At 50.7% G+C, this 25,155-nt stretch overlaps 1 protein-coding gene and 2 long non-coding RNA genes across 41 annotated transcripts; 2 read left to right on the top strand and 1 right to left on the bottom strand.

The window, feature by feature from the left end:
* Nucleotides 1-153: 153 nt before the first annotated feature.
* On the top strand, nucleotides 154-18,583 carry CADM3 (cell adhesion molecule 3). Its single transcript, XM_050334809.1, has 6 exons — nucleotides 154-200; nucleotides 1,730-1,900; nucleotides 5,793-5,883; nucleotides 9,934-10,103; nucleotides 12,886-13,011; nucleotides 18,446-18,583. The coding sequence occupies exons 1-6, from the start codon at nucleotides 167-169 to the stop codon at nucleotides 18,562-18,564; spliced, it is 711 nt and encodes a 236-aa protein (XP_050190766.1). The 5' UTR covers nucleotides 154-166; the 3' UTR covers nucleotides 18,565-18,583.
* A 3,430-nt stretch (nucleotides 18,584-22,013) lies between these two features.
* Nucleotides 22,014-23,904, bottom strand: LOC126650251 (uncharacterized). 36 transcript variants are annotated; one of them, XR_007631369.1, is made up of 9 exons: nucleotides 23,828-23,904; nucleotides 23,606-23,646; nucleotides 23,417-23,439; nucleotides 23,299-23,345; nucleotides 22,983-23,145; nucleotides 22,817-22,909; nucleotides 22,509-22,544; nucleotides 22,347-22,439; nucleotides 22,165-22,234 (listed from the first exon to the last, which is right to left on the bottom strand). It is a non-coding gene; the product is annotated as an uncharacterized LOC126650251 (long non-coding RNA). The 36 variants fall into 36 exon arrangements; XR_007631364.1 differs by lacking the exon at nucleotides 23,828-23,904 and adding an exon at nucleotides 23,717-23,807; XR_007631383.1 differs by lacking the exons at nucleotides 23,299-23,345; nucleotides 23,417-23,439; nucleotides 23,828-23,904 and adding exons at nucleotides 22,040-22,082; nucleotides 23,217-23,251 and having other exon boundaries at nucleotides 22,165-22,257; nucleotides 22,370-22,439; nucleotides 23,642-23,796.
* LOC126650250 (uncharacterized) lies at nucleotides 22,176-23,472 on the top strand. Of its 4 annotated transcripts, XR_007631354.1 has the most exons (4): nucleotides 22,176-22,264; nucleotides 22,307-22,376; nucleotides 22,558-23,284; nucleotides 23,397-23,472. It is a non-coding gene; the product is annotated as an uncharacterized LOC126650250 (long non-coding RNA). The 4 variants fall into 4 exon arrangements; XR_007631353.1 differs by lacking the exon at nucleotides 22,307-22,376 and having other exon boundaries at nucleotides 23,397-23,467; XR_007631352.1 differs by having other exon boundaries at nucleotides 22,234-22,376; nucleotides 22,599-23,284; nucleotides 23,397-23,471.
* Nucleotides 23,905-25,155: the final 1,251 nt, after the last annotated feature.

Here is a 25,155-nt window from a genome sequence, read left to right on the forward strand (position 1 = left end):
ACCCCAAAACACCCCAAAACACCCCAAAACACCCCAAAACACCCCAAAACACCCCTAAAAACACCCCAAAACACCCCAAAACACCACAAAACACCCCCCAGGGGGAGGGGACAGGATGGAAAGGGGGGGAAAAGTCCGGGGATGATTCCAGGATATCTGTCAATGGATGAGGTGGCACCTGGGCGACAGGGAGCTCAAAGGTGACACCCAAAAACATCCCAGGGGGGGAAAAGGGGACAGGATGGAAGGGTGGGAGCCACCAGGGTGGCACAGATAGGATGGATGGGATGGGCTGGGCTGGATGGGATGGGATGGGATGGGATGGGATGGGATGGGATGGATGGGATGGGTAGGATGGAATGAGATGGATGGGATGGGATGGGATGGGATGGGATGGGATGGGATGGGATGGGATGGGATGGGATGGGATGGGATGGGATGGGATGGGATGGGATGGATGGGATGGGATGGGATGGGATGGGATAGATGGGATGGGTGGGATGGATGGGATGGGATGGGATGGGATGGGATGGGATGGGATGGGATGGGATGGGATAGGACAGATGGGATGGGGTGGATGGACAGATGGGATGGGATGGATGGGATGGGATGGGATGGGAGAGATGGATGGACTGGGATGGATGGGATGGGATGGGATGGGATGGGATGGGATGGGATGGGATGGGATGGGGTAGGACAGATGGGATGGGGTGGGATGGGATGGGATGGGATGGATGGGATGGGATGGGATGGACTGGGATGGACTGGATGGGATGGATGGGATGGGATGGATGGGCTGGAGTGGCACAGATAGGATGGGATGGGATGGGATGGGATGGGATGGGATGGGATGGGATGGGATGGGATGGGATGGGATGGGTAGGATGGAATGAGATGGATGGGATGGGATGGGATGGGATGGGCTGGGCTGGGATGGGATGGGATGGGATGGGATGGGATGGGATGGGATGGGATGGGATGGGCTGGGCTGGGATAGATGGGATGGATGGCACAGATGGGATGGGATAGGGATGGATGGGATGGATGGGATGGATGGCACAGATAGGATGGATGGGATGGGATGGGATGGGATGGGATGGGATTGGATGGGATGGGATGGGGTGGGATGGGTATGGATGGAATGAGATGATGGGATTGGATGGATGGGCTGGGCTGGGCTGGGATGGGATGAGGCTGGATGGGCTGGGTGGGATGGAATGAGATGGATGGGATGGATGGGATGGATGGGATGGGATGGACTGGATGGGCTGGATGGGCTGGATGGCACAGATGGGCTGGATGGGCTGGATGGGATGAGACAGGATGGGATGGGATGGGATGGATGGGATGGGATGGGCTGGGCTGGGATGGGATGGGTAGGATGGAATGAGATGGATGAGATGGGATGGGATGGGCTGGGCTGGGCTGGGCTGGGCTGGGATGGGATGGGCTGGGCTGGGCTGGGCTGGGTGGCACAGATAGGATAGGTAGGGATGAATGGGATGGATGGAATGAGATGGCTGGGCTGGGCTGTGCTGGATGTACCCTGTGACACCAAACAACCCCCAAGAACCCCCCACCACAACTCCCAAACCGCTCCCGCCCTACCCTTGACCAATCCCATCCAATCCCTCCCCCAACCACCCCCCCAATCTTTGTTGCCCCCAGGGTGCCACCCCCTCCCCTGTAACCCCCTGGTGATCTCTGCTACCCCCCCTGTGCCCCCCAGCCTCGAGTGTGGAGGTGCAGGAGGACCCCAACGGGAAGACGTTCACGGTGAGCAGCCGGGTGGAGTTCCGGGTGACCAAGGACGAGGACGGGGCCCAGGTCAGCTGCTCCGTGGACCACGAGGCCCTGCACGGCTCCCACAGGGCCACCAGCGAGAGGCTGCAGGTCCACTGTACGTGCCAGGGTGCCAGGGGCAAGTTTGGGGGTGGTAGGGGCAAGTTTCAGGGTGCTAGAGGCGATTTTGGGGTGTCAGGGGCAAGTTTGGGGGGTTTAAGGGGCAGGTTGGGGGTGCCAAGGGTAAGTTTTTGGGTACCAGGGGTAGGTTTGGGGGTGTCAGGAGCAACTTTGGGGGTGCCAGGGACCATTTTGGGGGTGCCAGGGGCAAGTTTGGGGGTGCCAGGGGCAATTTTGGGGGTGCCAGGGGCAGGTTTGGGGGTGCCAGGGATAGTTTTGGGGGGTTTAAGGGACAGGTTTGGGGGCACCAGGGGCAAGTTTGGGTGTGCCAGGTGTAATTTTGGGGGTGCCAGGTGTAATTTTGGGGCACCAGGTGTAATTTTGGGTGTACCAGGGGTAATTTTGGGTGTACCAGGGATAAGTTTTGGGGGTGCCAGGGGGTCAGGGCTGGGTTTAGGGGGGTGCCAGGGGGCCCAGGTCAGCTGCTCCGTGGACCACGAGGCCCTGCACGGCTCCCACAGGGCCCCCAGCGAGAGGCTGCAGGTCCACTGTACGTGCCAGGGGGGCAGGGGCAAGTTTGGGGGTGCCAGGGGCAAGTTTGGGGGTGCCAGGTGCAATTTTGGGGGTGCTAGAGGCAATTTTGGGGGTGCCAGGGGCAATTTTGGGGGTCAGGAGTGGGGTTGGTGGGGCCAGGGGTAATTTTGGGGGTGCCAGGGGGTAGTTTTGGGGGTTTAAGGGGCAAGTTTGGGGTGCCAGGTGTAATTTTGGGGGTGCGAGGTGTAATTTTGGGAGTGCCAGGGGTAAGTTTGGTGGGGCCAGGTGTAATTTTGGGGGTGCCAGGGGTACTTTGGGGGTGCCAGGGGTCAGGGGTGGGTTTAGGGGGTGCCAGGGTAATTTTGGGGTGCCAGGGGGTCAGGGGGTGGGTTTAGGGGGTGCCAGGGGTCAGGGGTGGGTTTAGGGGGTGCCAGGGGGCCCAGGTCAGCTGCTCCGTGGACCACGAGGCCCTGCACGGCTCCCAGAGGGCCCCAGCGAGAGGCTGCAGCTCCACTGGACGTGCCAGGGGGGCAGGGTGGGGTTAGGGGTGCCAGGGGCAAGTTTGGGGGTGGTAGAGGCAAGTTTCAGGGTGCTAGAGGCGATTTTGGGGTGTCAGGGGGTAGTTTTGGGGGCATCAGGGGCAATTTTGGGGGTACCAGGGGGTCAGGGGTGGGGTTGGGGGCACTAGAGTCAATTTTGGGGTGCCAGGGGCAGGTTTGGGGGTGCCAGGGGTCAGGGGTGGGGTTGGGGGTGTGCCAGGGGTAATTTTGGGGGTGCCAGGGTAATTTGGGGGGTTTAAGGGGCAGGTTTGGGGGCACCAGGGGCAATTTTGGGTGTGCCAGGGGCTCAGGGGTGGGGTTGGGGGGTGCCAGGGGCAATTTTGGGGTGCCAGGGGCAATTTTGGGAGTGCCAGGGGCAAGTTTGGGAGTGCCAGGGGCAATTTTGGGGTGCCAGGGGCAATTTTGGGAGTGCCAGGGGTAAGTTTGGGGGTGCCAGGGGTAAGTTTGAGGGGTGCTAGAGGCAATTTTGGGGGTGCCAGGGGTAATTTTGGGGGTTTAAGGGGCAGGTTGGGGTGCCAGGGGCAAGTTTGGGGGTGCTAGAGGCGATTTTGGGGTGCCAGGGGTAGTTTTGGGGGCTTTAAGGGGCAGGTTTGGGGTGTCAGGGGTAAGTTTGGGGGTGGGAGGGTAATTTTGGGGTGCCAGGGGGCAGGGGCAATTTTGGAGGGGCCAGGGGTAAGTTTGGGGGTGCCAGGTGTAATTTTGGGGGTGCCAGGGTAATTTTGGGGGTGTCAGGGGTAATTTTGGGGTGCCAGGGGTAATTTTGGGGTGTCAGGGGTAATTTTGGGGTTTCCAGGTGTAATTTTGGAGGTGCCAGGTGTAATTTTGGGGGTGCCAGGGGTAATTCTGGGGGTGGCAGGGGGCGGGGGTGGGGTTAGGGGGGTACCAGGGGCAATTTTGGGGTACCAGGGGTCAGGGGTGGGTTTGGTGGGGCCAGGGCAGGTTTGGGCATGCCAGGGGACAATTTAGGGGTGCCAGGGGTAAATTTGGGGGTGCCAGGGGTAAATTTGGGGGTACCAGGGGCAATTTTGGAGGTGCCAGGGGTAAATTTGGGGGTGCCAGGGGGTAAATTTAGGAGTGCCAGGGGGCAATTTTGGGGTGCCAAGGGGTAAGTTTTGGGGCACCAAGAGCAAGTTTGGGGGTGCCAGGGAATTTTGGGGGTGCCAGGGGTCAGGGTGGGGTTGGGGGTGTGCCAGGGTAATTTTGGGGTGCCAGGTGTAATTTTGTGGTGTCAGGGGTAATTTTGGGGTGCCAGGGCAGGTTTGGGGGTACCAGGTGTAATTTTGGGGTGCCAGGGTAATTTTGAGGGTGCCAGGGGTCAGGGGTGGGGTTGAGGTGCCAGGGTAGTTTTGAGGGGTTTAAGGGGCAGGTTTAGGGGCACCAGGGGTGAGTTTTGGGTGTGCCAGGGGTCAGGGGTGGGGTTGGGGGTGCCAGGAGTAATTTTGGGGCACCAGGTGCAATTTTGGGGCTACCAGGTGTAGTTTTGGGGGTGCCAGGGGTCAGGGTGGGTTTAGGGGGTGCCAGGGGTCAGGGGTGGGTTTAGGGGTGCCAGGGGCCCAGGTCAGCTGCTCCGTGGACCACGAGGCCCTGCACGGCTCCCACAGGGCCACCAGCGAGAGGCTGCAGCTCCACTGGACGTGCCAGGGGGCAGGGGCAAGTTTGGGGTACCAGGGGTAGGTTTGGGGGGTCAGGGGCAGGTTTCGGGTGCTAGAGGGCGATTTTGGGGTGCCAGGGTAATTTTGGGGGTGCCAGGGGTCAGGGGTGGGGTTGGGGGTGCCAGGGGTAGGTTTGGGGGTGCCAGGGGCAATTTTGGGGTGCCAGGAGGTCAGGGGTCGGTTTGGGGGTGTGCCAGGTGTAATTTTGGGGTGCTAGAGGCAATTTTGGGGTGCCAGGGGTCAGGGTGGGGTCTGGGGTGCCAGGGGCAATTTTGGGGGTGCCAGGCTCAGTTTTTTTGGCTACCAGGGGCAGTTTTTGATGTTCCAGTGACATTTTCTGGCATTCCAGGGTTAGTTTTTGGGGTACCGGCCTCAGTTTTGGGGGTACCAGGGTCATTTTTGGGGTTCCAGGCTCAATTTTTGGGGTTCCAAGGCCAATTTTTGGGGTTCCAGTGACACTTTTTGTGGTTCCAGGCTCAGTTTTGGGGTTCCAGGGCCACTTTTTTGGGTGTCAGGGCCACTTTTTGGTGTTCCAGTGTCAGTTTTTGGCTTTCCAGGCTCAGTTTTTGGGGTTTAAGGGGCAGGTTTTGGCATTCCAGGCTCAGTTTTTGGTGTTCCAGGGCCACTTTTTGGGGTGCCAGGGCCACTTTTTGTGGTTCCAGGGCCATTTTTGGGGGTTCCAGGCTTAGTTTTTGGGGTTCCAGGCTCAGTTTTGTGGTTCCAGGGCCACTTTTGGGGGTTCCAGGGCCACTTTTTGGGGTTCCAGGCTCAGTTTTTGGGGTTCCAGTGTCAGTTTTTGGGGTTCCAGGCTCAGTTTTGTGGTTCCAGGGCCACTTTTGGGGGTTCCAGGGCCACTTTTTGGGGTTCCAGGCTCAGTTTTGGGGGCTCCAGTGACACTTTTCGGGGTTCCAGGGCCACTTTTCGAGGTTCCAGGCTCAGTTTTGGTGTTCCAGGCACACTTTTTGGGGCTCCAGGGCCACTTTTTGTGGTTCCAGGGCCATTTTTTGGGGTTCCAGGCTCAGTTTTGGGGTTCCAGGGCCGTTTTTTGGGGTTCCAGTCTCAGTTTTGGGGTTCCAGGGCCACTTTTTGGGGTTCCAGGGTCATTTTTTGGGGTCCCTCACCCCTCCGTGTCCCCCCCCTGCAGACAAACCCACGGCGCGGATCGAGCCCCACCCGCAGTACCCGCGCGAGGGGGAGAAGCTGCAGCTGCAGTGCGATGGGCAGGGCAACCCCATGTAAGGCCCCTCCTCCCCAAAAACCCCTCCCCAAACTCCTGCCCCGCCCTAAATCCACCCAAAACCCCTCCCCATCCTCCTCTTCCCGCTCTATCCCACCCCAAATCCACCCCAAAACCCCTCCCCAAAATCATCCTCCTGCCCCAAATCCACCCAAAACCCTCCCCAAAATCCTCCTCCTGCCCTAAATCCACCCCAAACCCTCCCCATCCTCCTCTTCCCGCCTATCCACCCCAAATCCACCCAAACCCTCCCAAAATCATCCTCCTGCCCCAAATCCACCCAAAACCCTCCCAAAATCATCCTCCTGCCCTAAATCCACCCAAAACCCTCCCAAAATCCTCCTCCTGCCCTAAATCCACCCAAACCCTCCCCAAAATCCTCCTGTCCCGCCCTAAATCCACCCAAAACCCTCCTCAAAATCCTCCTCCTGCCCCAAATCCACCCAAAAACCCTCCCCAAAATCATCCTCCTGCCCTAAATCCACCCAAAACCCTCCCCAAAATCCTCCTCCTGCCCTAAATCCACCCAAAAACCCTCCCCAAAATCCTCCTCCTGCCCTAAATCCACCCAAAACCCTCCCAAAATCCTCCTCCTGCCCTAAATCCACCCCAAACCCCTCCCCATCCTCCTCCTGCCCTAAATCCACCCAAAACCCCTCCCCATCCTCCTGCCCTGCCCTAAATCCACCCCAAAACCCTCCCCAAAATCCTCCTCCTGCCCCAAATCCGCCCAAAACCCCTCCCCATCCTCCTCTTCCCGCTCTATCCCACCCCAAACCCACCCCAAAATCCTCCTCCTGCCCCAAATCCACCCAAAAACCCTTCCCAAAATCCTCCTCCTGCCCCAAATCCACCCAAAAACCCTTCCCAAAATCCTCCTCCTGCCCTAAATCCACCCAAAACCCTCCCCAAAATCCTCCTCCTGCCCTAAATCCACCCAAAATCCCTCCCCAAAATCCTCCTCCTGCCCCAAATCCACCCAAAACCCTCCCCAAAATCCTCCTCCTGCCCTAAATCCACCCAAAACCCTCCCCAAAATCCTCCTCCTGCCCTAAATCCACCCCAAACCCCTCCCCATCCTCCTCTTCCCGCTCTATCCCACCCCAAATCCACCCAAAAACCCTCCCCAAAATCCTCTTCCTGCCCTAAATCCACCCAAAAACCCTCCCCAAAATCCTCCTCCTGCCCCAAATCCACCCAAAAACCCTCCTCAAAATCCTCCTCCTGCCCTAAATCCACCCCAAACCCACCAAAAATCCTCCTGTCCCGCCCCAAATCCACCCAAAACCCCTCCCCATCCTCCTGCCCTGCCCTAAATCCACCAAAACCTTCCCCAAAATCCTCCTCCTGCCCCAAATCCAAAGCCCTCCCCAAATCCCACTCTCCCCCCAAATCCACCAAACCAAAACCCTCCCCAAAATCCTCCTCCTGCCCTAAATCCACCCAAAACCCTCCCCAAAATCCTCCTCCTGCCCTAAATCCACCCAAAACCCTCCCCAAAATCCTCCTCCTGCCCTAAATCCACCCCAAACCCACCCCAAAATCCTCCTCCTGCCCTAAATCCACCCAAAACCCTCCCCAAAATCCTCCTGTCCCGCCCCAAATCCACCAAACCCCTCCCCATCCTCCTGGCCCGCCCTAAATCCACCCAAAACCCCTCCTCAAAATCCTCCTCCTGCCCTAAATCCACCCCAAACCCACCAAAAATCCTCCTGTCCCGCCCTAAATCCACCCAAAACCCCTCCCCGTCCTCCTACCCTGCCCCAAATCCACCCCAAACCCTCCCCAAAATCCTCCTCCTGCCCCAAATCCACCCCAAACTCCTCCCCTGATCCAGCAGATCCCTCCTGGATCATCCCCGATCCACCAGATCCCTCCTGGATCGTCCCTGATCCAGCAGATCCCTCCTGGATCATCCCTAAACTTTCCCACCCCTATTCCCGCTCCCATCCCGTTCCAGCCCTCAGAAATTCCCATGGGAGCAGGAGGGGACACCCTTTCCTCCCCATTCCCATTCCTATCCCATTCCTATTCCCATCCCATCAATCCCATCCCATCCCATCCCATCCCATCAATCCCATCCCATCCCATCCATCCCATCCCATCCCATCCCATCCCATCCCATCCCATCCCATCCCATCCCATCCCATCCATCCCATCCCATCAATCCCATCCCATCCCATCCCATCCCATCCCATCCATCCATCCCATCATCCATCCCATCCATCCATCCCATCTCATCCCATCCCATCCCATCCCATCCCATCCCATCCCATCCCATCCCATCCCATCCCATCCCATCCCATCCCATCCCATTCCTGTGGGAGAAGGAGAGGGCAGCCTTTCCTCCCTCCCATTCCCATCATTCCCATTCCATCCCCCAGGAGTTCCTGTGGGAGCAGGAGGGGATACCCTTTCCCCCCATTCCCATCATTCCCATCATTCCCATTATTCCCATTATTCCCATTATTCCCATCATTCCCATTGATCCCATCATTCCAACATTCCCATTCCAGCCCCAGGAATTCCCATGGGAGCAGGAGGGGACACCCTTTCCCTGCCCCATTCCCATTATTCCCATCATTTCCATTATTCCCATCACTCCCATCATTCCCATCATTCCCATGATCCCATAATTCCCATTATTCCCATTCCAGCCCCCAGGAATTCCCATGGGAGCAGGAGGGGACACCCTTTCCCTCCCCCATTCCCATTATTCCCATCATTCCCATCATTCCCATCGTTCCCATCATTCCCACTGATCCCAACATTCCCAACATTCCCATCATTCCCATTGATCCCATCATTCCCAACATTCCCATCATTCCCACTGATCCCAACATTCCCAACATTCCCATCATTCCCATTGATCCCAACATTCCCATTATTCCCATTGCAGCCCCCAGGAGTTCCTGTGGGAGAAGGAGGGCCTGGAGGCTCCCCTGCAGCTGAGCTCGGACAGCGTCCTCATCTTCCCTCATCTTCCCTCCATTCCCATCATTCCCATCATTCCCATCATTCCCATTGATGATCCCAACATTCCCAACATTCCCATACATTCCCAACATTCCCATTGCAGCCCCCAGGAGTTCCTGTGGGAGAAGGAGGGCCTGGAGGCTCCCCTGCAGCTGAGCTCGGACAGCGTCCTCATCTTCCCTCATCTTCCCTCCATTCCCATCATTCCCATCATTCCCATCATTCCCATCATTCCCATTGATGATCCCAACATTCCCATTATTCCCATCATTCCCATCATTCCCATTGATGATCCCAACATTCCCATTGATGATCCCAACATTCCCAACATTCCCATTGCAGCCCCCAGGAGTTCCTGTGGGAGAAGGAGGGCCTGGAGGCTCCCCTGCAGCTGAGCTCGGACAGCGTCCTCATCTTCCCTCATCTTCCCTCCATTCCCATCATTCCCATCATTCCCATCATTCCCATCATTCCCATTGATGATCCCAACATTCCCATTATTCCCATCATTCCCATCATTCCCATTGATGATCCCAACATTCCTTGTGATCAACATTCCAACATTCCCATTGCAGCCCCAGGAGTTCCTGTGGGAGAAGGAGGGCCTGGAGGCTCCCCTGCAGCTGAGCTCGGACAGCGTCCTCATCTTCCCTCATCTTCCCTCCATTCCCATCATTCCCATTGATCCCAACATTCCCAACATTCCCATTGATGATCCCAACATTCCCAACATTCCCATTGCAGCCCCCAGGAGTTCCTGTGGGAGAAGGAGGGCCTGGAGGCTCCCCTGCAGCTGAGCTCGGACAGCGTCCTCATCTTCCCTCATCTTCCCTCCATTCCCATCATTCCCATCATTCCCATTGATGATCCCAACATTCCCAACATTCCCATAATTCCCAACATTCCCATTGCAGCCCCCAGGAGTTCCTGTGGGAGAAGGAGGGCCTGGAGGCTCCCCTGCAGCTGAGCTCGGACAGCGTCCTCATCTTCCCTCATCTTCCCTCCATTCCCATCATTCCCATCATTCCCATCATTCCCACTGATCCCAACATTCCCAACATTCCCATTGCAGCCCCCAGGAGTTCCTGTGGGAGAAGGAGGGCCTGGAGGCTCCCCTGCAGCTGAGCTCGGACAGCGTCCTCATCTTCCCCTTCCTCAACAAGAGCGACAGCGGCACCTACGTCTGCACGGCCACCAGCGCCATGGGCAGCGTCGTGGCCAAGTACAACCTGGATGTCAGTGGTGAGTGATTGGCAACCTGTGTGTCACCCTGTGTGTCACCCTGTGTGTCACCCTGTCACCCTGTGTGTCACTGTGTGTGTCACCCTGTCCCTGTGTCCCTGTGTGTGTCCCTGTGTGTGTCCCTGTGTGTGTCATTGTGTGTGTCCCTGTGTGTGTCCCCCACGTCTGCACGGCCACCAGCGCCATGGGCAGCGTCGTGGCCAAGTACAACCTCGATGTCAGTGGTGAGTGTCACCCTGTGTGTCACCCTGTGTGTCACCCTGTCCCTGTGTGTGTCCCTGTGTGTGTCATCCTGTCCCTGTGTCCCTGTGTGTGTCCCCTACGTCTGCACGGCCACCAGCGCCATGGGCAGCGTCGTGGCCAAGTACAACCTGGATGTCAGTGGTGAGTGATTGTCATTGTCACCCTGTGTGTCCCTGTGTGTGTCACTGTGTGTGTCATTGTGTGTGTCCCTGTGTGTGTCCCTGTGTGTGTCACCCTGTCACCCTGTCCCTGTGTGTGTCCCTGTGTGTGTCCCCCACGTCTGCACGGCCACCAGCGCCATGGGCAGCGTCGTGGCCAAGTACAACCTGGATGTCAGTGGTGAGTGATTGTCACTGTGTCCCTGTGTGTGTCACTGTGTGTGTCACCCTGTCCCTGTGTCCCTGTGTGTGTCCCCTACGTCTGCACGGCCACCAGCGCCATGGGCAGCGTCGTGGCCAAGTACAACCTCGATGTCAGTGGTGAGTGATTGTCATTGTCACCCTGTGTGTCACCCTGTCACCCTGTCACCCTGTCACCCTGTCCCTGTGTGTGTCCCCCACGTCTGCACGGCCACCAGCGCCATGGGCAGCGTCGTGGCCAAGTACAACCTCGATGTCAGTGGTGAGTGATTGGCACTGTGTCACTGTGTGTGTCCCTGTGTGTGTCATTGTGAGTGTCACCATGTCCCTGTGTCCCTGTGTGTGTCCCTGTGTGTGTCCCCTACGTCTGCACGGCCACCAGCGCCATGGGCAGCGTCGTGGCCAAGTACAACCTGGATGTCAGTGGTGAGTGATTGTCATTGTCACCCTGTCACCCTGTGTGTCCCTGTGTGTGTCCCTGTGTGTGTCATTGTGTGTGTCCCTGTGTGTGTCCCCCACGTCTGCACGGCCACCAGCGCCATGGGCAGCGTCGTGGCCAAGTACAACCTGGATGTCAGTGGTGAGTGATTGTCACCCTGTCACCCTGTGTGTCACCCTGTCACCCTGTCCCTGTGTCCCTGTGTGTGTCCCTGTGTGTGTCCCTGTGTGTGTCATTGTGTGTGTCCCCCACGTCTGCACGGCCACCAGCGCCATGGGCAGCGTCGTGGCCAAGTACAACCTCGATGTCAGTGGTGAGTGATTGGCACTGTTTGTCACCCTGTGTGTGTCACCCTGTCACCCTGTCACCCTGTCACCCTGTGTGTCACCCTGTCCCTGTGTCCCTGTGTGTGTCCCCCACGTCTGCACGGCCACCAGCGCCATGGGCAGCGTCGTGGCCAGGTACAACCACCCCCCCTTGAGGTGCCACCACCCCCTTGAGGTGCCACCACCCTCGATGTGCCACCACCCCCCCTTGGAGTGCCACCACCACCCCTCGAGGTGCCACCACTCCTTGTTCCAGCCTCTTGGGCCCCCACCACGTGCCCAACCCCCCCCATTCTGAGCCCAACCCCCCCCATTTTGAACCCAAACCCCCATTTTGAACTTAAACCCCCCCATTTTGAACCCAACCCCTCCATTTTGGGGTCAACCCCTAATTGAACCCAAACCCCCTTTTGAACCCAAACCCCTCTTTTGAACCCAAACCCCCTTTTGACCCCAACCCCCATTTTGACCCCAATCCCCCTTTTGAGACCCAAACCCCCTCATTTTGACCCAAACCCCCATTTTTGAACCCCAAACCCCCATTTTGAACCCAAACCCCCATTTTGAACCCAAACCCCTCATTTTGAACCCAACCCCCATTCTGAACCCAAACCCCCATTCTGAACCCAAACCCCCTCATTTTGACCCCAAACCCCATTTTGAACCCAAACCCCCATTTTGACTCCAACCCCCCATTTTGACCCCAAACCCCCTCATTTTGACCCCAATCCCCCATTTTGACCCCAATCCCCCTTTTTGAGCCCAAACCCCCATTTTGAACCCCAAACCCCCTATTTTGAACCCAAACCCCCCATTTTGACCCCAAACCCCCCATTTTGAACTCAAACCCTCTCATTTTGAACCCACCCCCATTTTGAACCCAAACCCCCTCATTTTGACCCCAATCCCCCATTCTGAACCCAAACCCCCAATTTGACCCAAAGCCCCCATTTTGAACCCAAACCCCCTTTTGACCCCAACCCCCATTTTGGGGTCAAACCCCCTATTCTGACCCCAAACCCCCCATTCTGAACCCAAACCCCCATTTTGACCCCAAACCCCCATTTTGAACCCAAACCCCCATTTTGAACCCAAACCCTCCATTTTGAACCCAAACCCCCTCATTTTTGAGCCCAAACCCCATTTTGAACCAAACCCCCTCACTTTGAACCCAAACCCCCATTTTGGGCCAAACCTCTCCATTTTGGGGTCAACCCCCATTTGACCCCAACCCCCATTTTGAACCCAAACCCCCATTTTGACCCCAGTCCCCTCATTTTGAACCCAAACCCCCAAATTTCCCCCTCTTCGAACCGCCAACACCGAGCGTGGCCGTGGTGGAGCCACCCTGGTGGTGCCACCCCCCCCTCCAGGATTTCTGAACCTTCTCTGTCCCCCTGTGTGTCCCCCTGCAGATGCCAGCCCGGTGCCCTCGGGCTCGGGCACCTACCACGCCCTCATCGGCGGCGTCGTGGCCGTCATCGTCTTCCTCCTGCTCAGCCTCCTCATCGTGCTGGGCCACTACCTGATCAGGCACAAAGGTACCAGGGGGGGCTGCAGGGGGGGTTGGGGGTCCCTGAGGGGTTTGTTTGGGGTGGTGGGTGAAGGGTCAGGGGGTTGGGGGTTGAGGTGGCCCCGACTTAAATCGAGGCCGAATAAAGCAACAAGGCTTAAATCAAGCCCAAATAAACCAATGACACTGAAATCAGGGTCAATAAACCAGTGACACTTAAATCAAGCCCAAATAAACCAATGGCACTTAAATCAAGATCAAATAAACCAACAAGACTTAAATCAAGCCCAGATAAACCAATGGCACTTTAATCAGGGTCAGTAAACCAGTGATACTGAAATCAACACCAAACAAACCAATGACACTGAAATCAACAGCAGATAAACCAATGGCACTTAAATCAGGGTCAGTAAACCAATGACACTTAAATCAACACCAGATAAAGCAATGACACTTAAATCAACACCAGATAAACCAATGGCACTGAAATCAGGGTCAATAAACCAATGACACTGAAATCAAGATCAAATAAACCAACAAGACTTAAATCAGGGTCAATAAACCAATGACACTTAAATCAAGACCAGATAAACCAATGACACTTAAATCAGGGTCAGTAAACCAGTGATACTGAAATCAACACCAGATAAACCAATGACACTGAAATAAGGGCCAGTAAACCAATGGCACTTGAATCAAGACCAGATAAACCAAAAACATTTAAATCAAGCCCAAATAAACCAATGACACTTAAATCAACACCAGATAAACCAATGGCACTGAAATCAGGGTCAGTAAACCAGTGACACTGAAATCAAACCCAAATAAACCAATGACACTTAAATCAAGACCAGAGAAACCAATGACACTTAAATCAGGGTCAATAAACCAATGACACTTAAATCAAGACCAGATAAACCAATGACAATTAAAATCAGGTTCAGTAAACCAGTGATACTTAAATTAACACCAGATAAACCAATGGCACTGAAATGAAGACCAGATAAACCAATGACACTTTAATCAAGATCAAATAAACCAACAAGACTTAAATCAAGACCAGATAAACCAATGGCACTTAAATCAGGGTCAGTAAACCAGTGACACTGAAATCAACACCAGATAAACCAATGACACTTAAATCAGGGTCAGTAAACCAGTGACACTTAAACCAAGACCAGATAAACCAACAAGACTTAAATCAAGCCCAAATAAACCAGTGATACTTAAATCAACACCAGATAAACCAATGGCACTGAAATCAGGGTCAATAAACCAATGACACTTAAATCAAGACCAGATAAACCAATTACAATTTAAATCAGGGTAAATAAACCAATGGCACTTAAATCAGGGTCAATAAACCAATGGCACTTAAATCAAGACCAGATAAACCAATTACAATTTAAATCAGGGTAAATAAACCAATGGCACTTAAATCAGGGTCAATAAACCAATGACACTGAAATCAACACCAGATAAACCAATGACACTGAAATCAGGGTCAATAAACCAATGACAGTTAAATCAACACCAGATAAACCAATGACACTTAAATCAGGGTCAGTAAACCAGTGACAGTTAAATCAACACCAGATAAACCAATGGCACTGAAATCAACACCAGATAAACCAATGGCACTGAAATCAGGGTCAAATAAACCAATGACACTGAAATCAACACCAGATAAACCAACAAGACTTAAATCAATACCAGATAAACCAATGGCACTGAAATCAGGGTCAATAAACCAATGGCACTTAAATCAGGGTCAATAAACCAATGACACTGAAATCAGGGTCAGTAAACCAATGACACTGAAATCAACACCAGATAAACCAATTACAATTTAAATCAGGGTCAATAAACCAATGACACTTAAATCAACACCAAACAAACCAATGACACTTAAATCAAGGCCAAATAAACCAATGGCACTTAAGCCAAGATCAAATAAACCAACAGCACTTAAGTCAAGGCGAAATAAACCAACAAGACTTAAATCAAGGCCAAATAAACCAATGGCACTGAAATCAACACCAGATAAACCAACAAGACTTAAATCAACACCAGATAAACCAATGACACTGAAATCAAGACCAGATAAACCAATGATACTTAAATCAGGGTCAATAAACCAACAAGACTTAAGTCAAGACCAATTAAACCAACGACACTTAAGTCAAGATCAAATAAACCAACAAGCACTTAAATCAACCCCAAATAAACCAAGAACATTTAAATCAAGCCCAGATAAACCAACAAGACTTAAATCAAGCCCAAATAAACCAATGACACTTAAATCAGGATCAATAAAACAGTGACACTGAAATCAGGGTCAATAAACCAATGACACTTAAGTCAAGACCAGATAAACCAAGAAAATTTAAATCAAGCCCAGATAAACCAACAGCACTTAAATCAGGGTCAATAAACCAACAGCACTTAAGTCAAGACCAAATAAAGCAATGACACTTAAATCAGGGTCAATAAACCAATGACACTTAAATCAAAACCAATTAAACCAGCAAGACTTAAATCAAGCCCAAATAAACCAATGAAACTTAAGTCAAGACCAAATAAACCAACAAGACTTAAGTCAAGACCAAATAAAGCAATGACACTTAAATCAGGGTCAATAAACCAACAACATTTAAATCAAGACCAATTAAACCAATGACATTTCAGTCAAGACCAATTAAACCAACAGCATTGATTTAAGTCAAGGCCAATTAAACCAACAAGACTTAAATCAAGCCCAAATAAACCAACAGCACTTAAGTCAAGCCCAAATAAACCAACGACACTTAAATCAAGACCAGATAAACCAATGACACTTAAATTAAGCCAAAATAAACCAATGACACTTAAATCAGGGTCAATAAATCAACAGCACTTAAGTCAAGCCCAATTAAACCAACAAGACTTAAATCAAGACCAATTAAACCAATGCCACTTAAATCAAGCCCAATTAAACCAGCAAGACTTCAATCAGGGTCAATAAACCAATGACACTTAAATCAGGGTCCAATAAACCAATGGCACTTAAACCAAGACCAGATAAACCAACAAGACTTAAATCAGGGTCAATAAACCAATGACACTGAAATCAACACCAGATAAACCAATGACACTTAAGTCAAGACCAATTAAACCAACAAGACTTAAATCAAGCCCAAATAAAGCAATGACACTGAAATCAAGACCAGATAAACCAATGGCACTGAAATCAGGGTCAATAAAGCAATGACACTGAAATCAGGGTCAATAAATCAATGACACTTAAATCAAGTCCAAATAAACCAATGACACTGAAATCAACACCAAACAAACCAATGACACTTAAATCAGGGTCAGTAAACCAGTGACACTGAAATCAAGACCAGATAAACCAATGGCACTTAAGCCAAGATCAAATAAACCAACAGCACTTAAGTCAAGGCCAAATTAAACCAACAAGACTTAAATCAGGGTCAATAAACCAATGACACTGAAATCAACACCAGATAAAACAATGGCACTTAAATCAGGGTCGGTAAACCTGGGGATTTTTTTCCCCTTTTTATTTTATTTTTAACCTCAAATTTCCTCCCCTCTCCAGGCTCATTCCTGACCCATGACATCACTCAATAAACCCATTTTTGGGGCTGAAAAAACCCCCTAAAAAATTCCCTTTAATCTCCACCCCAACCCCTTTAATTCCTGGGAATTAATTCCTAATTCCTGGAGTTTTTTTTCCTCTTTTTATTTAATTTTTAATCTCCCATTTCCCCTCTCCAGGCTCGTTCCTGACCCATGACATCACTCAATAAACCCATTTTTGGGGCTGAAAAAACCCCCCTAAAAAAATTCCCTTTAATCTCCCCCCCAACCCCTTTAATTCCTGGGAACCTTCAGGATTTTTTTTCCTCTTTTTATTTAATTTAATCTCCAATTTCTCCCCTCCAGGCTCATTCCTGACCCATGACATCACTCAATAAACCCATTTTTGGGGCTGAAAAAACCCCCCTAAAAAATTCCCTTTAATCTCCACCCCAACCCCTTTAATTCCTGGGAATTAATTCCTAATTTTTTTTTAATTTAATCTCGAATTTCCCCCCCTTCTCCAGGCACGTTCCTGACCCATGACATCACTCAATAAACCCATTTTTGGGGCTGAAAAAACCCCCTAAAAAATTCCCTTTATTCTCCACATCAACCCCTTTAATTCCTGGGAATTAATTCCTAATTTTTTTTTAATTTAATCTCGAATTTCCCTTTTTCCAGGCACGTACCTGACCCATGACATCACTCAATAAACCCATTTTTGGGGCTGAAAAACCCCTAAAAAATTCCCTTTAATCTCCACCCCAACCCCTTTAATTCCTGGGAACCTTCAGGATTTTTTTTCCTCTTTTTATTTAATTTTAATCTCGAATTTCTCCCTCTCCAGGCTCATTCCTGACCCATGACATCACTCAATAAACCCATTTTTGGGGCTGAAAAAACCCCTAAAAAAATTCCCTTTATTCTCCACATCAACCCCTTTAATTCCTGGGAATTAATTCCTAATTTTTTTAATTTAATCTCGAATTTCCCCCCTTTTCCAGGCTCATTCCTGACCCATGACCTCAAACCCTTCGAGTGTTTTCACTCAGTAAACTCATTTTTGGGGCTGAAAAAACCCCTAAAAAATTCCCTTTAATCTCCACATCAACCCCTTTAATTCCTGGGAACCTTCAGGATTTTTTTTCCTCTTTTTATTTTAATTTTTAATCTCAATTTTCCCCTCTCCAGGCTCATTCCTGACCCATGACATCACTCAATAAACCCATTTTTGGGGCTGAAAAAACCCCCTAAAAAATTCCCTTTAATCTCCACCCCAACCCCTTTAATTCCTGGGAATTAATTCCTAATTCCTGGGGATTTTTTTAATTTAATTTCTCATTTTCCCCCCTTTTTCCAGGCACGTTCCTGACCCATGACATCACTCAATAAACCCATTTTTGGGGCTGAAAAAACCCCCTAAAAAATTCCCTTTAATCTCCACCCCAACCCCTTTAATTCCTGGGAATTAATTCCTAATTCCTGGAGGTTTTTTCCCTTTTTTTTAAATTTAATCTCAAATTTCCCCTCTCCAGGCTCATTCCTGACCCATGACATCACTCAATAAACCCATTTTTGGGGCTGAAAAAACCCCCTAAAAAATTCCCTTTAATCTCCACCCCAACCCCTTTAATCTTGGGAACCTTCAGGATTTTTTTTCCTCTTTTTATTTAATTTTTAATCTCAAATTTCCCCCTCTCCAGGCTCATTCCTGACCCACGACATCACTCAATAAACCCATTTTTGGGGCTGAAAAAACCCCCCTAAAAAAATTCCCTTTAATCTCCACATCAACCCCTTTAATTCCTGGGAACCTTCAGGATTTTTTTTCCACTTTTTATTTAATTTTTCACCTCAAATTTCCCCCCTTTTTCCAGGCACGTACCTGACCCACGAGGCCAAGGGCTCTGACGACGCCCCCGACGCCGACACCGCGATCATCAACGCCGAGGGCGGCCAGGGAGGCACCGACGACAAAAAGGAATATTTCATTTAAAAACCCCCAAAAACATCACAAAACCCACCAAAAATCAACAACACCGAACCCGGGGGGGCAGAGAGAAAGAGGAGGACAAAAGGCGGCCCTGAGGGCAAAAAAAAACCCTTAAAATTGTTAAAAACCCCCCCAAAATTCCACCCCGCGGCAGGAGGGGGAGGGAGGTGATGATGATGATGATGATGATGGAGATGATGGAGGGGGAGGAAGGGGGAGATGGGCGATGATTTTTCCTCCCACACCCCAAAAATCGCTCGGTTTGAACCCCCCAAAAAAAAACAAACAAAAAAAACACCCCCAAACCCCCCAAAAAAAAAACCCAAAAAAACAACCCCCAAAAAACCCCAAAAAACACCCCCAAAAAACCACCACCCCTAAAAACCCCTAAAAAAACAAAAAAAAACCAAAAAACACCCTAAAAAAACACCTCAAAACCCCTAAAAAAAAAACCAAAAACCAAAACCCCCAAAACCCCTCAAAAACACCTCCCAAAAACCCCCAAAAAACACCCTCAAACCCAAACAAAAAACACCCCCAAAAACACTCTAAAAAAACCCAAAAACCCCCCCAAACCCCCAAAAAGCACCCCAAAGACCCCCCAAAAACACCCTTAAAAACTCCCCAAAAAAAGCCCCCAAAAACACTCTAAAAACCTCCCAAAACCCCCAAAAACAACACCCCAAAAACACCCCCAAAAAACACTCCCAAAAACACCCTCAAAAAAACCCCTAAAAACCACTCCAAAAACACCCCAGAAAAACAACCCTAAAAACCACCAAAAACACCCCTCAAAAACACCTCCAAAAACACTCCCAAAACACCCCAAAAACACTCTAAAAACCCCAAAAAGCTCCCTAAAAACCCCAAAACACTTCCCCAAAAACACCCTAAAAACTTCTAAAACACCCAAAACACCCCAAAACCTTAAAAACCCCTAAAAACACCCCAAAACACCCCCAAAAACACCTCCCAAAAAGCACCCCTAAGAAAACCCCCAAAACACCCAAAAACCCTCCCAAAAAAACCACCCAAAAACACCCAAAAACCCCCAAAAAAAAAACCACTCCAAAAACACCCACCTAAAAACCCCCCAAAAGCACCCTCAAAACACCCCCAAAAAACCCCTAAAAAAACCCAAAACCCCCAAAACCCCTAAAACCCCCTAAAAACCAAAAACACCCCCAAAAAAAAACAAAAACCACCCCCAAAAACCACCCCCAAAAAAAGACCCCAAAAACCCCCAAAAAAACCCCCAAAAAACCCCAAAAAACCCAAACAAAAAAACCCCCAAAAAAAAAAGTGGGGAGGGGAAAAAAAGTGGGGAGGGGAAAAAAGTGGGGGAGGGGAAAAAAAAGTGGGGGAGGGAAAAAAGTGGGGGGAGGGGGCAAAAAGTGGGGAGGGGGAAAAAAAGTGGGGAGGGGGCAAAAAGTGGGGAGGGGCAAAAAGTGGGGAGGGGGGCAAAAAAGATGGGGAGGGGGAAAAAAAGTGGGGAGGGGGAGAAAAAAGTGGGGAGGGGGAAAAAAAGTGGGGAGGGGGAAAAAAAGTGGGGAGGGGGAAAAAAGTGGGGAGGGGGAAAAAAGTGGGGGAGGGGCAAAAAGTGGGGAGGGGGAAAAAAAGTGGGGAGGGGAAAAAGTGGGGAGGGGGAAAAAGTGGGGAGGGGAAAAAAGTGGGGAGGGGGAAAAAGTGGGGAGGGGGAAAAAGTGGGGAGGGGAGAAAAAGTGGGGAGGGGGAAAAAGTGGGGAGGGGGAAAAAAGTGGGGGAGGGGGAAAAATCCACCCTCTGGAATTACCGAACTCCCCCCGTGAAATTTTGGGGAAAAAGGGACGTGATTAATTTATTTATTAATTTATTTAATTTTGGGGGGTTGTTCAATCCAGAGGCAAATCCAACCCCAAAAACCCCCACCCCCACCCGTAAATTAATTAAGGTGTAAATTAATGAAGGTGTAAATTAATGAAGGTGTAAATTAATGAAGGTGTAAATTAATTAAGGTGTAAATTAATTAAGGTGTAAATTAATTAATTATCCCGATTGGGATCATCTATTGAGACGTTCAGTGCTGGGATTATTTTGGGGGGTTTGGGGTGGGTGGGGTCCCCTCTTCTGGAGGTTTTTATTTTGGGGGTCTCTCTTTGTGTGTCCCCTTTTTTTGGGGGGTCTGATGGTTTGGGGTCTTTTGACCCCCTTTTATTTGGGGGTCTCTTTGAGCCCCTTCTTTTGGGGGGTCTGATGGTTTGGGGGGGTCTCTTTGACCCCCCTTTTATTTGGGGGGGGGGTCTCTTTGACCCCCCTTTTATTTGGGGGGCTCTGCTGGTTTTTGGGGGTCTCTCTCTGTGTGTCCCTTTTTGGGGGTCTCTTTGACCCCCTTTATTGGGGGTCTCTGATGGTTTGGGGGTCTTTAGACCCCTGTCTTGGGGGCTCTGCTGGTTTGGGGGTCTCTCTCTGTGTCCCCTTTTTTGGGGGTCTGATGGTTTGGGAGTCTCTTTGACCCCTTTTATTTGAGGGGGCTCTGCTGGTTTGGGGGTCTCTTTGACCCCCTTTTATTTGGGAGGTCTGATGGTTTGGGGAGTCTCTTTGACCCCCTTTTATTTGAGGGAGTCTGATGGTTTGGGGGTCTCTTTGACCCCCTTTTTTTGGGGAGTCTGATGGTTTGGGGGTCTAAAGGCCCCCCTTCTTTGAGGGGCTCTGATGGTTTGGGGGTCTCTTTGACCCCCTTTTATTTGGGGGTCTGATGGTTTGGGGGTCTCTCTGTGTGTCCCCTTTTTTGGGGGGTCTGATGGTTTGGGGGTCAATAAGACCCCCTTTTATCTGGGAGCTCTGCTGGTTTGGGGGTCTCTTTGACCCCCTTTTATTTGGGGGCTCTGCTGGTTTGGGAGTCACAAAGACCCCCTCTTCTTTGAGGGGCTCTGCTGGTTTGGGGGGTCTCTTTGACCCCTTTTCCTGGGGGCTCTGATGGTTTGGGAGGCTCTCTCTGTGTGTCCCCTTCTTTGGGGGGTCTGCTGTTTGAGCCCCCTTTTATTCTGGGGGGCTCTGATGGTTTGGGGGGTCTCTCTGTGTGTTCCCTTCTTTTGGGGGGCTCTGATGGTTTGGGGGGGTCTCTTTGACCCCCCTTTTTTTGGGGGGGCTCTGATGGTTTGGGGGTCTCTTTGACCCCCCTTTTATTTCAGGGGGGCTCTGATGGTTTGGGGGGGTCTCTCTGTGTGTCCCCTTTTTTTGGGGGGGGTCCTGATGGTTTGGGGGGTCTCTTTGACCTCCCCTTGTTTGGGGGGGGTCTGATGGTTTGGGGGGGTCTTTTTGACCCCCCTTTTATTTGGGGGGGCTCTGATGGTTTGGGGGGGGTCTCTCTGTGTGTCCCCTTCTTTTGGGGGGGTCTCTTTGATCCCCATTTTTTTGGGGGGGGCTCTGCTGGTTTGGGGGGGTCTCTTTGACCCCCTTTTCTCTTGGGAGGGGTCTGATGGTTTGGGGGGGTCTCTTTGGGGTCATTCCTTGGATTTGGGATGGTCTGGAGGAGGAGAGACCTTTTTGGGATTGGTGACATCACCTGGGGGGTCATTCCTTGGATTTGGGATGGTCTGGAGGAGAAGATTGAGGAGCAGAGACCTTGTTGGGGTTGGTGACATCACCTGGGGGGTCATTCCTTGGATTTGGGGTGATCTGGAGGAGCAGAGACCTTGTTGGGATTGGTGACATCACCTGGGGGGTCATTCCTTGGATTTTGGAGTGGGAAAGCTCGACCAGGAAGGACATTCCTTGAATTTGGGATGGTCTGGAGGAGCAGAGACCTTGTTGGGATTGGTGACATCACCTGGGGGGTCATTCCTTGGATTTGGGATGATCTGGAGGAGCAGAGACCTTGTTGGGATTGGTGACATCACCTGGGGGTCATTCCTTGGATTTGGGGTGATCTGGAGGAGCAGAGACCTTGTTGGGGTTGGTGACATCACCTGGGGGGGTCATTCCTTGGATTTGGGGTGGGAAACCTCACCTGGGGAGGTCATTCCTTGGATTTGGGGTGGGAAACCTTGGCCAGGAAGGACATTCCTTGGATTTGGGATGATCTGGAGGAGCAGAGACCTTGTTGGGGTTGGTGACATCACCTGGGGGGTCATTCCTTGGATTTGGGGTGATCTGGAGGAGAAGAAGGAGCAGAGACCTCAAAGGGGGTTGGAAACCTCACCTGGGGGGTCATTCCTTGGATTTGGGATGATCTGGAGGAGAAGAAGGAGCAGAGACCTTGGAGGGGGTTGGAAACCTCATCTGGGGGGTCATTCCTTGGATTTGGGGTGGGAAAGCTCAGCCAGGAGGGACATTCCTTGGATTTGGGATGGTCTGGAGGAGGAGAGACCTTTTTGGGGTTGGTGACATCACCTGGGGGGTCATTCCTTGGATTTGGGATGTTCTGGAGGAGGAGCAGAGACCTTGTTGGGATTGGTGACATCACCTGGGGGGTCATTCCTTGGATTTGGGATGGTCTGGAGGAGCAGAGACCTTGTTGGGGTTGGTGACATCACCTGGGGGGTCATTCCTTGGATTTGGGATGGTCTGGAGGAGCAGAGACCTTGTTGGGGTTGGTGACATCACCTGGGGGGGTCATTCCTTGGATTTGGGATGGTCTGGAGGAGGAGAGACCTTGGAGGGATTGGTGACATCACCTGGGGGGTCATTCCTTGGATTTGGGGTGGGAAACCTTGGCCAGGAAGGACATTCCTTGGATTTTGGGGTGGAAAAGCTCACCTGGGGGGTCATTCCTTGGATTTGGGATGATCTGGAGGAGGAGAGACCTTGGAGGGGGGTGGACACCTCACCTGGGAGGTCATTCCTTGGATGTGGAGTGGTCTGGAGGAGCAGAGACCTTGTTGGGGTTGGTGACATCACCTGGGGGGTCATTCCTTGGATTTGGGGTGGTCTGGAGGAGGAGAAGGATCAGAGACCTCAATCTTGGTGGGGGTTGGAAACCTCACCTGGGGGGTCATTCCTTGGATTTGGGGTGATCTGAAGGAGAATAAGGAGCAGAAATCTTGGAGGGGGTGGGAAACCTCACCTGGGGGGTCATTCCTTGGATTTTGGGGTTGGAAACCTCACCTGGGGGATCATTCCTTGGATTTGGGATGGTCTGGAGGAGCAGAGACCTTGTTGGGATTGGTGACATCACCTGGGGGGTCATTCCTTGGATTTGGGGTGGGAAAACTCAGTCAGGAAGGACATTCCTTGGATTTGGGATGGTCTGGAGGAGCAGAGACCTTGTTAGGGTTGGTGACATCACCTGGGGGGTCATTCCTTGGATTTGGGACCAGGATGTTGAGGATTTGGGACCAAGCACCCCCCAAAAAACCCTTTTGGGATCAGATGTCGATTTTTGGGACCAAGCACCCCCAAAAACCCCTTTTTGGGGTCAGGATGTTGATTTTTTGGGACCAAGCACCCCCCAAAAAACCCTTTTGGGGTCGATGTTTTTGGGGTTGTATCAGCAGGAGGTCCCTTTTGGGGTGGGGGGTTCCCCGTGGAATTTTTGGGGGGGATTTGGGGTGAAGGATTTGGGGTCGTGGCACTGAACTCTCAATAGACACGAAAGCCATAAATTCTTTTATTTTTGGGGGGTTTTTGGGGGTTTTGGGGGTTTTGGGGGTTTTTGGGGGGAGGGGGGTGTTGGGGGAGGGGCAGAGGCCGGGCCCGTGTTTTGTGCCGTGTTCTTTGTGGTGTAAATAAAATCCCAAAACCCCCTCCCATCACCACCCCCCAATAAATAAATAAATAAAAATAAATGAATTAATTAATTAATGAACAACCCCCCCCAAAAAAAACACACAAAGAAAAAACTGCAAAAAAAAAGACAAGAAAAAAAACAAACAAAAACACATAAAAACAATAAAAACTCACAAAAATCTCAATTAAACACCATAAAAATCTTAATAAAACCCCATAAAAATCTCAATAAAAACCCTAAAAACCCACAAAAAACCCAATAAAAACCCATAAAAATCTCAATAAAACCCCACAAAAATCTCAATAAAAACCCCAGAAAAAGAAAACAAAACCCCACAAAAATCTCAATAAAAACTCACAAAAATCTCAACAAAACCCCACAAAAATCTCAATAAAACCTACAAAAAACCCCAATAAAAACCTACAAAAAACACCAACAAAACCCCACAAAAATCTCAATAAAACCCCACAAAATTCTCAATAAAAAGCCACAAAAATCTTAATAAAAATCTGCAAAGATCTCAAATAAAAACCTAAAAAAATCTCAGTAAACCCCACAAAAATCTCAATAAAACCCCATAAAAATCTCAATAAAAACTCAAAAAAATCTCAATAAAAACCCACAAAAAACCCAAATAAAACCCAAAAAAACCCAAATAAAAACCAAAAAAACCCAAATAAAAACCCACAAAAATCTCAATAAAACCCCATAAAAATCTCAAAAAAACCCACAAAAATTTCAATAAAAACCCATAAAAATCTCAAAAAAACCTACAAAAAACCCAAATAAAAACCCACAAAAAACCCAAATAAAAACCCAAAAAACCCAAATAAAAACTCACAAAAAATAAAAATAAAAATAAAAACCACACATAAATTAAAAATAAA

This window comes from Myiozetetes cayanensis, unplaced genomic scaffold, assembly GCF_022539395.1.
Source record: "Myiozetetes cayanensis isolate MyiCay16 unplaced genomic scaffold, myiCay2020 scf597, whole genome shotgun sequence".
Classification (NCBI taxonomy): Eukaryota; Metazoa; Chordata; class Aves; order Passeriformes; family Tyrannidae; genus Myiozetetes; species Myiozetetes cayanensis.